Source organism: Syzygium oleosum, unplaced genomic scaffold (genome assembly GCF_021117445.2).
Source record: "Syzygium oleosum isolate NSW1041296 unplaced genomic scaffold, Sole_v2.1 Sole_v2.19, whole genome shotgun sequence".
NCBI lineage: Eukaryota > Viridiplantae > Streptophyta > Magnoliopsida > Myrtales > Myrtaceae > Syzygium > Syzygium oleosum.
The window spans coordinates 4,244,358-4,260,362 of NW_026607503.1; the positions used below are offsets into that span (position 1 = coordinate 4,244,358).

At 43.3% G+C, this 16,005-nt stretch overlaps 1 protein-coding gene and 1 long non-coding RNA gene across 2 annotated transcripts; both read left to right on the forward strand.

The window, feature by feature from the left end:
- Positions 1 to 622: 622 nt before the first annotated feature.
- LOC115673939 (DELLA protein GAI) lies at positions 623 to 2,856 on the forward strand. Its single transcript, XM_030596204.2, has one exon. The coding sequence runs from the start codon at positions 656 to 658 to the stop codon at positions 2,513 to 2,515; it is 1,860 nt and encodes a 619-aa protein (XP_030452064.2). The 5' UTR covers positions 623 to 655; the 3' UTR covers positions 2,516 to 2,856.
- A 7,191-nt stretch (positions 2,857 to 10,047) lies between these two features.
- LOC130140532 (uncharacterized) lies at positions 10,048 to 11,721 on the forward strand. Its single transcript, XR_008818519.1, has 3 exons — positions 10,048 to 10,225; positions 10,379 to 10,432; positions 10,697 to 11,721. It is a non-coding gene; the product is annotated as an uncharacterized LOC130140532 (long non-coding RNA).
- Positions 11,722 to 16,005: the final 4,284 nt, after the last annotated feature.

A 16,005-nucleotide genomic window follows, 5' to 3' on the forward strand; every position in this document is an offset into this window, starting at 1 on the left:
GACGGTAAAATTCAACGAAAACTTAACGGACGGCGAATTTGTCACGGGCGCACAAGTTAAATTTATCATGGGCGTTTCGGAGCTTTTCGTTATATTATCCCCTTATATTTGGAATCCAAAATGAAAGAGAAAATGAACGGAATAAAAAGAACAAAAAGGAAAAAGAAGAGAGGAAAATCCCCAAAAAAAAGGATAAGAGAAGAAACAGAGAAAACACAGGAGAGAGAGAGAGAGAGAGAGAGTGAGAGACAGTGACCCCCATTATTATGCCCTTCCCTTGTTCCTTATCTCTTCCAATTTCCCCCCCCCCCCACAGCCTCTGCTGTTCCTTCATTGGACCTCCCACCCTTCCCTTCCCCTCCTCCCTCCCAAGTGCTGCTCCTCCTCCTCCTCCTCCCTCCCTCCCTGCTTTTATCAAGAAACAAAACTTGAACAAACAGAGAAGACATGCCAGCAAAAGCATCCTCCTGCTAATTATAACAGAGCTCTGAGCTAAATTTGATCTTCCCCCCCCACTCACAGTCCTCCCCAAGATCTCTAAATTTGATCTTCCCCCACCCACCACCCACACCCCCCCCCACAGAAACCCACAGGAGTAGTGAAAGAGCAAGCGGGGGGCCAAGAAAGAAAGAAAGAGAGAGAGAGAGAAAGAAAGATGAAGAGGGATCATCAGGACACCCGTATTGGCGCCTTCGGCGGCGGCGCCCCCCCGAAGGGGGAGCCACCGTCGTCCTCCTCCGCCGCGGCCCCAATGCCCGGCTCCGGCAAGGCCAAGTTGATGATGATGTGGGGGGAGGGCGACGACCAAGATCCCAGCGGCGTGGGCGGCGGCGGCGGTGGCGGCATGGACGAGCTCCTCGCGGTTCTTGGCTACAAGGTGAGGTCGTCGGACATGGCCGACGTCGCCCAGAAGCTGGAGCAGCTGGAGATGGTGATGGGCACTGCCCAGGAGGACGGCATCTCCCACCTCTCCCACGACGCCGTCCACTACAACCCTTCCGATCTCTCCTCTTGGGTCCAGAGCATGCTCTTCGAGCTCAACCCTCCGCTGGCGCCGCCGCCGCAGCCGCAGGTAGCCGACCCGGTCCTCGCTCCGGCCGAGTCGTCCTCCACCCTCACGCAGCAGCACCAGCGTTCGCATACTGGGTCTCAGTCTCAGGCCCAGACGCCGTCCCAGGTCATCTTCAACGATGACTCGGAGTACGACTTGAGGGCGATTCCCGGCGTCGCCGCCTACCCGCAGAGCGACCCGGACTTCGAGAGCGCCGCCCGGAAGAGGTTGAAGACCCTGAACGGCGGGTCGAATTCGTTGTCGTCCTCGTCCTCCTCGTCGGTCGCTGGAGCGGCGCCCCCCGAGTCGACCCGGCCGGTCGTCCTGGTCGACACGCAGGAGACCGGGGTGCGGCTCGTCCACACGCTCATGGCCTGCGCCGAGGCGGTCCAGCAGGAGAACCTGAAGCTCGCCGATGCGCTCGTCAAGCACATTGGCCTGCTCGCGGCTTCGCAGAACGGCGCGATGCGCAAGGTAGCGACCTACTTCGCCGAGGCGCTGGCCCGCCGGATTTACCGGATCTACCCCCCCGACGGCGGCCTGGACTCCTCGTGCAACGACATCCTCCAGATGCACTTCTACGAGACCTGCCCTTACCTCAAGTTCGCCCACTTCACTGCCAATCAGGCCATTCTGGAAGCCTTCGCCACCGCCAGCCGCGTCCACGTCATCGATTTCGGCCTCAAGCAGGGTATGCAGTGGCCGGCCCTCATGCAGGCTCTGGCCCTTAGGCCCGGCGGTCCGCCCGCCTTCCGGCTCACGGGGATTGGCCCGCCGCAGCCGGACAACACCGACGCCTTGCAGCAGGTCGGCTGGAGGCTGGCCCAATTGGCCGATACTATCGGGGTCGAGTTCAAATTCCGGGGTTTCGTTGCGAATTCGCTGGCTGATCTCGAGCCTGCCATGCTGGACATCCGCCCACCCGAGGTCGAGACGGTGGCGGTCAACTCGGTGTTCGAGCTCCACGGCCTGCTCGCCCGACCGGGGGCGATCGACAAGGTTCTGTCCTCCATCAAGGCTATGAGACCTAAGATTGTGACGATGGTGGAACAGGAGGCGAATCACAATGGCCCGGTGTTCGTGGAACGGTTCACGGAAGCTCTGCATTACTACTCCAGCCTGTTCGACTCGCTGGAAGGGTCTGGGGTGGCTCCCCCGTGCCAGGACCTGGTCATGTCCGAGGTCTACTTGGGTCGGCAGATTTGCAATGTTGTGGCCTGCGAGGGGACGGATCGAGTGGAGCGGCACGAGACCTTGGCGCAGTGGCGGGCGCGGATGGGATCGGCTGGGTTCGACCCGGTCCATCTCGGGTCCAACGCGTTCAAGCAGGCGAGCATGTTACTGGCTCTGTTTGCAGGTGGAGAAGGTTACAGAGTAGAGGAAAACAATGGTTGTCTCATGCTCGGTTGGCACACGAGGCCTCTGATCGCCACTTCGGCGTGGCAACTCGCCGCCACTCGGTGAATCAAGTGTCATTCAGCTGTGAGTTTAATCGAAATTGAGATAGATCGTGGTGTCGGTTTGACCCCCTTAGATGATCAGTGAAGGAAAAAGTGCTTTGCCTGAGTTGGGGAGAGGTACTAAGAGAGAGGCTACGAAACAACCTCAGAGCGTGTAGTTCCACTTCTTGCTTTTTTTGCCTCTGTGTAGTCTTCTGCAACATCTTCCAATCTTCCCCTTATTGATTTATTTCATGAATTTTGATTTTGGTTAGACCTTTGGGCTCTACTCAGGGTTGTTGGATGAATGCGAATGTGTATCCTCTGAATTTAACTTTTGGAATAAAATGACGACGACGACGACGATTCTCCCGCTGGCGGACCCTGGTTTTTTGCTTTTATCGCTTCTTGTGTGGCAAAACTTGTTTGCTGGTTTTCATTACTCGAATGGGTTTCCGGAACTATGAATGACGAATGATTGTTATATGCCTATGTGCGATTGCTGTTACTTAATTGATCAGGTATTTTTGTTGGCGCGACAGGCGTTTGACTTCCGGTTTCTTTGTTGCAAGCTTCGAACTTCTGATGAAAGAGAGAAACGGGGGATGAACTTTCGAAGAGTGCAAGAGCAACCTGCGGATCCGCAATCCGGGTATTCCTCCAAGCCTGCCGTTTCATACCTTAGATCCTTTAAAATCTCATGCGGGTGTGTGAGAAGCTGTCCTATAAGAGCTTAATGATAGGTGCAGGTAATGATGTGACCTGATGGTACAGAAACCGAGAGGAAAGGGATGGTGATTCTTGAACTCGGGCTGGTGTTTGCAATTGATGTGGACCTAAATGAAGGTTGTTGTGACTGATAACAATGAGGGACCGAGTTGGGTTTTGAGCGAGCGATGGTGGATGTCAGATAGCAGAAGCATATGAGGCCCTGTGGATGGCGATTACAAGAACTAGGACATAGGGAAAACCGAATCATCAGATATGCTGCTTAGTCCACCCTTCTTCTTTCTTAGAACATAAATCCAGGAGACGAACGATTCATTAGGAGCTTTAGTGTATATTGCAGAAACTTCTGATTCGTGAGCGACTCCAGGCCGAAACCTCTTCCGGGTCCGGTCGGTTTTCCGGTTTGGTAAGAGGCCAGATCATTCGCGTCGACATGGGTATTTAGCATGCGGCAAGACATTGCGCATGGCACCATTTGTTCAGCATCAATGGCAGAAAGATCACATCGAAACCCAAAATGAAAACAGTAAAGCCATAGCCCTCTAGGCACGACAGTAGGATCTTTGAGGAGGGGTTCCGGGAGTGGAAATCCCGGGTCTCTGCTGTCATCCACTCGCTCCCTTTCGTCCTAGCCTACTACGACCGGCGAAGTGATCGTACGCGAAAAGCAGCGATTTTTTTCACCAAAAAGAGGCGAGTAACAATTCCCGAAAGCGAAATCTTTTACCAAATACACGAAGAATCCCAATTTGCCATTTGCGGCAACGAGCAGAGAGGGGCGACGATCTGGGTAGGCCCTGAAACAAGAACCCCCTCTCGTCTCCCCCCGTCTGCTCTCATCGGTGATGACGAACGACGCTGAATCAAAAGAGGACCGCGCTTCTCTCTGCCTTTCCATTACCGGGTACAACTGAACGGTCGAGGGCCGAAACGATGAAGGGGATCTGGATGCAAATTTTTCATGCAAAAGGGTGGGTGGGGGGAAGATGCCGGTGCCCTCGTCTCTTTTGGTTTTTGTTGCTGAAATGGTTGTTTTCTTGTCAGCTTTTCTGCGCCTGGGTCGAGCCTTTACCTGCGTTGGGATTAGGGAGGGGGGGTGAGGGAATGTACGAAGGAAATGTTTCACTTCCTGTGATCCGATCTCAAGGTGTACCGTGTGCCCGTTGTGTGTGAGAATCGAACCTAGCAAAACCTAATTTGGAGTGATCGGTTTGACGTTTGTTTTTTTGTGCATGAATCGTAATCGGGTCCTAAATCTTTCGACCGAAGAGTATATTCGTGGTTAAAAAGCTTGTCAGGTTGTTGCAATTAAGTAACCTCCGTTAGTTCCGTCAAATTTGAGTGACGGAAATTACCTATGTGACACGATATATTTCAAGGACAGGTTGCACTGATGTGGCGTCACGTCGTGAAAAAAAGTTTGAAACGCTTGAAAGAAGAAAGGGGCTACAAATTTTACGAAACGAGCCCACTATATGGAGTCATCGCCCTCTACTTCGCCGATATTTTCCGTCACTCGAATTGACCGGAGCTAACGAAAGTACTGAAGTGCACTTTTCCGACAAATTTTACGACTTTTGGGGCATTTGTTTATTTATTTTTCGTTTTTCCAAATCTGGTTGTGCATGTACTTTGATTTAACTTTCCTAATAATTTAAGAAATAGATTCAATTAAAATTTTCTCCGAATTTTCTTGAGACTCGAATAATAACTCAAATTTCGACTATAATGTAAAAGTTGCCTTTTCGCTTTTTATATATCTAAACAAGCATGCCCTAAGACTTCACGGGAGACTACGTTCATATTATCGCCCGGCCAATCTTTTTTTCGGCCAATCGATAAATCCAGTATGTACATATTTTTAAAAAGATAAGCAAATACAATAATTAGAGGTGCTTTCATGTAGGGGCCATTTTGCTAGACCTGCACAGTTTTTCTGAAGACATTATCATGGGAAAGATGGAAATCTTCACATGTTGTGCTGGGACCATATTTGGCATTTTTGGGGGACAACCGGGGCTCGATTTGGTGGACTCACTTTCACCTTCAAATTAAACGAAGAGAAAAGAAGGAATTGTGTGGTTAAGCGCACTGGTCCCAAATTCGATTCTCCAGCTGAGCACTTGCGATTTAAGTGGGGGCCATGGCGGTGGGTTACTGTGTTAGTCTCTCCCGAGGAATAGTCGAGGTGCGCGCAAGCTGGCTCGGACACCTCGGTTATCCAAAAAAAAAAAATCTGATTCTTTTTATATGATGGATGTATTTATTTCACGGAAAGTAAATGATCCGAAAAATATTTTTTTTAAAAATATTCGCTTAAAAAAAGATCTCATTTTTTTAACATTTAATCCAAAGATAATTACGGTATCGACTTAGGGCATACTGATGGAGGATTTGTCAAAACCCGATTTTGAAATGACCACAATTTATAGCTTCCTAGCTGGCTCTAGTTCTCCGGACTTTTGATCTAAGCCGTGAAATAGCTGTCTCACGACTCTGATTAATTGGTCGATGTAGTTGAAATTCGTGCATGCATGAGAGCTAGTCATAGACGTACACTGACTTAGTGATGTGGGGGCACCAACCGATTAATAACCCGGCCTCATAGCTCGATCCGTGTACGCATTTGGTCGATCAATCCAACATCGATATAGTCCTAGACTTTTTCATATTTTGCCAATTAAGTTCATTAAGTCAATTTTGGCTAGAAATATCTGATGTGAACACTAACAAGTTATGATTTTTTTTAAAATAATTTGCTTTCGATTTTGTTTTTTTTTTCTTTTTTTTCCTTTCATTTTGGCCGACGATCCTTGCTGGCTGCTGGCGAGGGTCGCCTCGACTAGAACTGGTCAGGTCCGCGACCCTCACCAGCTAAAATGAAAAAAGAAAAGAAAAGAAAATAAAAATTCATTTTTAAAAATTGTATAAATTGTCCACGACTGTGTCGGCCGTGCCATTTAGGAGGGCCGGCGTCCACGTTGGCGATTTCCGGCCAAATTTGGCCGGAATGACTCAATTGGCAAATTGCGAAAATGTTCAGGACTAAATCGGCACAATCAAAAGGGTTTGGACTGAATAGATACAAGTGCAATATGTTTATGATTTTTTTCGGTACCTGTCCCCTAGAACTCATTGATATTGTTGCAAGTGAATTGTCATCGGCCTAATGTGCTAAGATCTTGGGTAGGTCATCCTTATTAAATACTTTGGTTAGATATAAATGGGGACCCGCAATTCAATTACTTGTATACACTCCAATGGAAATATGTCCCAAAGTATCGAGTCCGTGGTGGACCTTCCCTTGTGGCTGATCACGCCTCTTTCCTGATAAAAGTCTGAACGCATCTATCTAACCCGTCGGCCAAATCAGGCGTCGAGTCTTATCAACGCAAACATGAACGCGACATGAATCCCCAAGTCGCACGTAATGATCCCAAGCGGGACCGTGCGACCGGCTTGATGTCTCGAACCTTTGCTTGTATTGGATCGGGTAAATAACTGTTGTACCGAGACTGACCGTTGGTGGTTTGAATTGAATGGTTGGAAGAGGGCGGGAGCTGGACCCGTTAAATGGGTAGGTCGGGTCCAAAAATGACCCGACCTAAATAAACTTATTTAACCCATTTGATTTATTCTCATGCAACGTAAATCTAGTGACCCATACAATTCGACCTATGCTATTTCAATATTTAAAAAACTCATACACAAACTGAAATGAGGGTGCGAAGTGAGTGAGTGCGAGAGAGCCATAACAATTTATGACTCATTTAACCTATATTATATAACTCATTTATTGAATATAACTAATCTGTATAACAGTCCAGCTGATTATATATAAATTAAGAAATAGATTTAGTATACATTTTGACAGGTTTAGTGGGAGCTCACGGCAGGTAAGTGAAACCTCGAGGAAACATCAGAGCTCCCCCCATCATAATATCTAAGGAAGAAAGTCTTTGGAAAATCTTGCTTGTGAGTCTTAGTTTGCCCTAAGTCAGATGATGTGGACTTGCATGCGTGACCGTCGGTTTGCATTCATGCACCGATCTTTGATTACCACGTCCGCACTTTGCGTTCGTCTCCTTATCACATCCATGCTTTTTTGTGAACTTGCAAGAAGGGCACGAGCTTTGTTCGTGCATAAATGGGATGCATAGAGGTAAATATGGAAAGAGGGGCTATTCGATAGTCGCTGCATGGCATATCGTTCGTTAATTGAGCGCGGCGGGGGAGCCAAACGTGTGATTAGCGTGTTAACCGGCCACTTTCCCCATAATCGCTTCGTGGTTGCAAATGAGATCCGATGCGTGTGTGGTTCACATGTGATATATTAGGTTTTCGTGTGCATCGAGTCGACCGATGATGTGAAATACAATGATTAAGAAATATCTCCTCGATGACTATATATGATGATACAGATCGAGATCGTATTATTAAAGGGGGTTAACATGTCATTTCGAGTGTATCTATCTCGACAAATATGATGGAAGTAACATAATCCATACCTCCCAAAATCTGAATCTCTAACCTTTTGAATTTGTCGAGTTCGTAAATACTTTCTTAACAAGACTCCGTTTGTTTCGCGAAAAATGAACGATTTATAAAATATTTCCTAAAATTGATCGTTTTGAAATAATTAGTAAACGAAAAATATTTTTTTTTAATTCATTTCATAATATATACAAGTAATTATTTTAAAAAAATATTTTAAAATTTTATATTTTTCATGGAGTAAACGGCTTTTTAAGTTGAAGTTAATAATGAGTTGGGGTCAAATCGGTGGCAATAAGTAATGGGGAACAGAGCTGTCATGATGGCTGGTCTTCTCTCACACCACACCATCAAAGAAGCCAAGTCAACATAGGACTGTTCATATGATTGATTAAAGAAATGTGTAAACGTTGCTATCAAAAAGTTGCCTTGCACAAACTTCACTTTCCTCTTCTTCTTCTCTCTCTCTCTCTAATTTTTTTTTTCCTTTGGGGCCGATCGATCTCAATCTAATCTAGTTCTACAGTGGCCATAATCGATTGGGCAAAGCAGAGGCTCGTTCCATATGATGTTTCTGGAATGGACTGGTTAGTGGGCGTGGCTCCATGATAGTGATCATTGACAATCTCCACCCAAGCAAGCACTTCCTCTCATTTCTCTCTCTCATTTTTCGCCCTATTTTGTTTCTTGGGTTCTGCTTTTTCTCTCTGCTTTTGGCAGACAGCATGGGCCCCCGAATGCATGAGACCTCCTTCACATTTGCACACATTTAAGTGTTGGCCCTCTTCAACAACTACTCCTAGAAAGGCAAGAAATTAAAAAGGGAAAGTAATAGATAAATCACAAAGTAATTCTTCTTTATTACATGGGTGTGAGTAATTGGGTATGAGTATATCTCCACTAAATCTCCTCCCTCCCTTTTCCTTCCCCCCATGAAAAGGCCTCTCTCTAATCATGTGTTTTCTAGTGTAATCTGGTTTACATGTTCAAGTGCGAATCATCAACTTCAACCTGTTGCGTTCGAGAAAAAAGACTGCGACGTCGGTAAGAGATACGGCGGTGTATATTGGTATCAGAGTAAGCGATTGCAAAAAGAAGAAGGGTGCGAAAAGGCGAGAGGCTTTTGCCGCGCGCATGATTGGGTCAATCAGATGGACAATTAACTAGTGGATTCATAAAATTTGAGTATTGTGGTCATGAGTGGCTTCTCTGATTGGTGTGAGCTTGGCCGCTGTGGTAGAGTTTGAGTGCGGCTCATGAGATTTTGCATGCCTTGTGCGATATGGACCGTGTCATCACGATATAATCTCTCGAGCATTTGGAAGTGGCTATTCTCGATACGTACCAACCTGTTGTGACTTGTCGCCATCACAAGATTGAAAAGGAGAGGATATCGGCAGTGAATCGAGGATGACCCGGCGGGCCGAGCCGAGGAGCTCGTTCCGAGGTTGTTTTCGATCTCGAGATCCATGGTTTTCGCAGTGTTTCGAGGCCGTTTTCTCTTCGCATGATTCGTCTTCTTCGACTCGTCTTTTGGCCCATTCGTAATTTCTTCGTTATCTCTGTGTTTTTGTCATTTAAGTTAGTGTATATCGATCTATTTCCCTTCGAGTGTGTGGAACCTTTGTGCATGTGCGTGTACGAGTTTGCGCTGTTTACGCAGTTTCACTGCATCATTGCTTCTTCTTAATGTATAGTGGGGGCCTTGGACCATCATCGACTTTTTAGTCCCCCATGAAAAGCATGCACATGCAAGGGTGAGTTTATAGGTGTGGTGAGCCCCTCCTTCCAATCAGTAGTTGCCTTTGGATGGGCACGTGATAATGTTTCCCTAATTCTGCTAAAAACTGCACAACCAATTTCCTGTAAAATGGTCTGCAGGAACCACTGCTAAATCTTCTTATTAAATTTTCAATAACTCAAAGGCACGACGGACCGGCTATTGAGAGTGGAACTAACATAGCAAACCCACCGACAGAGGCTCCCCGTTATACTCGTTTGCTTCCTTCTATCTCTAAAATACTCGAGAATAAGAAAGTACGACCCCATAAACCGAAGCAAAAGACAAGCACTGACCATCAAAATTTTTTACGTGTTTTGCTACAAAATTTGTGCTTTGACCAAGCTCTTGGTTGGATACCCGTTGAGATTCAGTCGGTTGTCCACGGTATAAAACGACTATTTCAGTCATATAGAAAGTCTTGGGGAGTGCATGGCACATATAAGCCCAAACCAGCCCAGAAACGACCCAAAGAACTTGGACCCAGCCACAGCTCAGCACGCTCAAATTAATGAGACTTCAGTTTCCCACCTACGGTCGTACCATTTTCCGAATTCATGTCGAACAATTTGGAACACGTTTTCCTAAAGACAATCGTCTATATCGCCCATAAAAATATAGGCTTTATTGATTCTCTCTCCCTCTCTCTTGAAATCCTAGAATATTTGCATTGCCGTCTATCCTTCAGGGCGATAACCATGGTGCGTCTTATTAGAGATGAGCCATTATTAGGTAGATGTCGACTGTACTGAATCCGCTTGTGCATATTAGTGGTCTTCTATGTGGTATTTCCACATCATGTTACATATATGTTTATCTGTGTGCATTAACTGTAATGCATTATTGATATTAAAGTGTGTATTTGTCTTAATGAATCATGGATAGTTTCAGGAATGCCACTGAAGCAAGAATCTATCAATGCGAGAGGGGTTTATTATGGTCAGCTTTTCTGCTTTATACATGGAAGTTTTGTTATCCGAGTTAATGTTTACTCACTCCTCATTTATATTTTCAGTACTTATTTGTTCACGAGTCAAATTTTTAACACAAGAAAGTCAAAGTATGTGTCTTATTCGATAAATTGGTTGTATATGTCGTTATAGTTCTATGACTTAGACTCAATTCCTGTTACCATTTGAGTTCTATATCCCCAGGTTAGACAAATCTAAGAGTTGATACATCTTTTGGTGGAGGACTGATCAGGCGGACATGATCTACTTTGGAGGCCTTATATTGCGGACTAGGGGATGGACTGTGCAGCATTGGAAAAGTTTGGTTATCCTTTTGTTCTGCTGCCCGTGTTGAGTACAAGTGTACAGGAGTTATCGAGCTTGTGTCACCCACTGCGCATGCGCGGTTGATCGCTAACCCTATTCGTTGCATGTACTGTGTATTGTGCATATGCAAGTGATCCTGTGTGCTGCTCTATCTCAATATTATACAGTGATTGGGCCTATGTACTGCACTTTTTTGAGAATATACAGGTTCTGTGAAAACGCTGGGGTGTGGATATTTTGTGCCATAGGCTGCATGTGGAGGCAAAGTTATTATGTTTAAACAAATACTTACGTTCTCTTCTGCAGCAACTTGATTATCGAGCGATGGATAATGAGATAGATGAACCGGTGTTGTATATTGGGAAGCCTAATCAAATATTGGTCAGAAGGAGCAAGCGTTGCGAACAAAGCACATTCTCCGGTGAGAGTTCTATGGCGTCTTCAAGGAATCGAGGAAGCAACGTGTGAAGGTGAGGAGGAAACGCTGAAAAAGTATGCTGAGTTATTTGAGTAATGAATCAGGCCCGTCAAATTTTGAGGAAGAAATTTCTTTATCGGGGGTAGAATTGCAATATCTTAACACGCCAGCGTTCATTCGAGGAGTTGTGTAGTTGCAATAATAGGGTGTCCAAATATACGATTGAACAGGACACTCAATAAGTTTGGTCGATATGGGCCTAAATTGATCTGTTCGACAATTGCGTGAGCGACCCGGATATCTTACGTGATCGTACAAAGGTCAAGTAACAAGAAACTGCTACAATTGGGGCTCCTAAAGAAGAAGATTGAGAATTTTTTGTAGACCCAAAAACCAAATGGGGTAGCATGAATTCTAATTGGACCTCTTGATCATAGTGGAGGAGAAAGCGGACTACTTTGTGTTTTAGTTGGTCTAAACTAACGTGGATTTAACTATTTTAGGTGAATATCTATTGAATGGAATTGATTTTTGTCTATCAATGAAGAGGGGTTTTGTGGTTAGAACAATCAATCATGTCAACAAGTTCATTTGAAACTTTACCTGGTAATTTTCTAACCCGAGAGGATCTTTTGAGTAGTGTGCGTAGGCATCTTCTTGCTTAAGGTTATGTTGTCTCTATTTAAAGATTAAAGAGAGACAAATATGTTTTTCTTGATTGCATTAAATTATCGTGATTGACACAATATTTCTATTGCACGTCAGAGAAGATAGATAAGATTTCGTTTGATTAGCTGTCATTTTGAAGTTTACTGTTATAAAAAGAAGAACGGATCATGGTCATTTCAAATATTGAGTGCATCACACAATCATGATCCTTCGAGTGATATGTCTAGACATTTGATTTGTTGTTGCTTTTGTGAAGTTGAAGCTTTGCATGTGCAAAAAATGTCTAAAGCCGGCATACCTCCTCGCCAAATTCTTTCTTCCTTGTGACAAAGAAATCCCAACGTTTAAGCTTTTTCTAAAAATGTTTACAACATGAAAGAGAAATTCCGTCGTGAATATCAAATGATCGCACTATGATTCGAGCTTTATCAGATGAGCTTAGTGCAGGTGGATTTTTATCCACAAATTTAAACATCACGCGGAGGGTCACTTGACACATTTTTTTTTTTATCATCCTATCTCCATAGCACTAATGAAAAACTTCTCAAGTGTCTTTGTAATGGATTGTACTTACAAGACTAATGTTGGATATAATTAGAGTTTGAAGCTTTAATACTTCTTTCTACTCATGCTTTGCATTTTTTAGAAAGGAAAAAGGAAGATTATATTTAGGCTTTGACAATGTTTAGCAACATAGTGGGTGTTGATTGTCAACCTTAAGCTATTGTCACCGATAGAGAGTTGGCATTGATGAATGTAGTTCGATTCATTTTTCTTAGAAGTGCGATCTTGTCATATGTTTAACACATTGAGGAGAATATTGTGGTAAAATGTAAATTTTAGTTTGAAGAAGAAACGAATTGAGATTCTTTTATGTCCGATTGGTCCAAGGTTCTGAACTCCAAGAGTGAAGCGAAATATGATGAAAATATTCGGCAATTTGAAGATTGTTATAAGGAAAAACCATCGGTTCTTAATTATATTAAATAGTCATGGCTTCTTTTCAAAAATCTTTTTGTGCCCACTTGGAATGATTTGCACATGCATTTTGGAAGTCATATTACTTCAAGAGCTGAAGGGGTGCATTCAACTTTGAAAGCATATTTACAAGATTCAACGAGGGATTTAGGATGCATTTGGAAACACTTTGGGGAAGTCTTTGGAAAAATGCAAAGGACTTTAGGTGAAAGGGTTTTTCTAAAATGCAAATAGTATTTGGTAAAGTGTATTTTAAAAACACGGTGGGAAGCAACTTTAACTTAAATGCCGTTTGGAAAAAACTACACTTTGTAAAGGACTTTTGTTAGTTTTTTTTTTTTTAAATTCTTGAACTATTTGCCAGCGGAACTCAGTCGCTGGCCAAGCTTGAGGACTCATGACCTCAGGCTCAGGCGACATTACTTGGGTCGTGCAACCCCAGGCGACCGTCGCTTGGGTTCCCACGACCTAGGCCTTGCTTGAGGTCAGGCGACCTAGGGCGAGGTTGGCCGATGCCATATTGACTTGTCGGCAGCCAAATCTGGCACCGTCAGCGGCCTAAACTCATTTGTGGCATTGCGTGAGGTGGGGACATTTTTGGAATTATGAAAGTTGAACGAGGGCAAAGTTGGAAGATAAAAAAAATTATTTGCATTTCGAAGATGTTCAAAACTCAAAGAATCTCGGACCTACCTTGGGCTAAAGGCCTTTAGAGGCCTTTGGAAATGCAATTGTATCTTCCCAATGCTCTCCATAAAATTTGCCAAATGGTATTTGCATTTGCTCAAGGACCCTTGGCAAAGCAATTTCCAAACACACCCTAGTCAAGATGAAAAAGAAAATATGCCTTGCAGTCGAGAATCAGTTTCAAGAAATCAATACCAAATTGTCAAGTGAAAAGATAGGAGTTCCTCATCAGGCTCACGTTCCTCTTTTCAGGAACTTGATTAATCGTGTATTAGCATTTGCTTTAAACAAACTCTTTAATCAATATGAAATTGCCAAAAGTAGGGTTGAGTTACCTGCTTGTGCCAGGCCTTTTATGCAATCCATGGGCCTTCCATGTGTACATGAGATAAGATTTAGGTATTTCAATGGGTGGTCTCTAGATATAATTAATCCACAAGGGAGGCTTGATATAAGGTCCTTTCTTGATTGCCATATTACTCAAAATAATGAATAAGATTCATTTCTGCAACTACTTCATGAGTTGGAAAGGAGGTATCAATAGTGGCCAATTTTAAAAAAGGAAGTTGTTCGAGATTTAATTGAACAATTTGTACGAGTAAGTGGTCCTTTTTTATATGAGCTCTTAGCTACATCTCATAAAGGTTGTCCTTCCAATTCTAAAATTAAAGGAGAAGCAACTTCTATACGACGTGATCTTTCCGCATTGAGATTGTTGAAAAGGGGAAGAGATTTGGTACTTGTAGGGGTTATGGCCATAAGGGTCGCATGTTAATCAAAAGGCAAAGATCCTAGATCAACACATTCAAGGACCATTGGAAGTCATGGTGGTGAAATATAATAGGCATAGAGGACAATTCGATCAGAAAGAACTATTTTAAGGTGGAGCTTCTTGTACTATAACATTGAAAGATGTTAATTTGTTTTTAAATATATAATGACTCTCTTATTAATATTATTGAAATTTTTTTTGTCTGAGTTAGGTAAAATATGTTTTTTCCTAGAGAGTAGCCTTTTTGAGGAGAGCCAAGCAACTGAGTGGAGAGTATTTTTTGTTATGTTATTTGTACTTTGAAGATACCTTCCTTAGATTTAATGGTTTTCCATGGAAATTCTGGTGCATATGGAATTGACTAAAAAATATGTATTTATAAATGGTATGAATGGGTCGTCTTATAATGCAATTACAAGTGCCATCATCACCTAGTCAACACCTAATCATTCTGTGTAATCAAGGCAAATATAATAGTACATAGTATCATGTCTTTATGGAGTATTTTCTTTTGAATTGCATGATAATAATGGACGTTTAGAATTTTTTATGTAGTTGATTTTGTCAATTTTTTTTTTTGAAAATATCCATTAAAAAATTGTGCAATGATAGCATGAGAAATACATAAAAATTGGAATATTACCTTCACCGAGTAAAACTATCCATCACTGCCTTGCGTTGCCGTGAGGTAGAGGTTCCATCTCCATCTCCGCTGCGCAGGCCCCACGGCAACCGTTCCGGGCATGTTGTCCATGGTTTGATGTATAGTTTGGTTTGTACCTTTTCATCGGGACAAGAAATCTCTAAATGTCAATCTCGTTTGAAAGAAAAATACGTAGATTTCGAGCTCATGAAATATATTTCTAATCACATAGGCTCGAGCTTAACTTGATTAGTTGATCTAATGGGATTTGTTTGCATTGAGTTTTCTGGGGAACGAACATTGTACCATGCGCCTAATACACATACACTGCTCCGCTATTAGATCACTATGCCAATTCCTTGGGATGTATGTTCTCGTTTCTATCTTGATTAGATTAATTGATATTTGGTTGCATTTTTATTATACTTTTTGAGATTTAAATAGGAAAAAATCTTTCTCTTCTAATTCCCCCATGCTTTTTGTAGGTTATGCTCGATATTTTTAGATTGGGTGAATATTAAGGTATGTTTGTCTCAAGTAAAGCTATATTTAGGAAAATACTTTTAGAGTTTTCACGTGTTTGGACACGAAAAAATTAAAGATATGTAAAATTGTCCGTTAAGCGAAACTCCCAGGTTAAAATCTAGACCAGTGAATTTTCCTTCCGCTAAAAAGGGAAATCGTTTACGTGAAGATACATTCACCACTAGCATGCTACCAATGCATTGCAATTGCATAAGTAGACCTCCCTCTCTCTCTCTCGAGAAAATATTCAATGACATTAAAATGCCACGTCAATCGCCGACGTGTCGTATATTTACCCAGTTAAATCTATTCATGAATCGACACGTGATAAGATATTATAATTAAATAAAATGCTCAACAAAAAGATGACCAGAAAGCCATAAATGCAACTCGGCTTTTTGAAAAAAATTCAAATGGCCACCCGAAGCAACTCTCACCCCTTTCAACCCGTCTTTTCTTTCCTGGCCAAAAGAGAACACACCAAAAGATTCTAATGCCCGTCCTAACTTTGCTCCTCGCTGGAACCCTCTCTTCCCCAGTTCC

Bases quoted from the DNA above. Each gene is read 5' to 3' on its own strand.
- LOC115673939 (XM_030596204.2), top strand. From the start codon at position 656: ATGAAGAGGGATCATCAGGACACCCGTATTGGCGCCTTCGGCGGCGGC.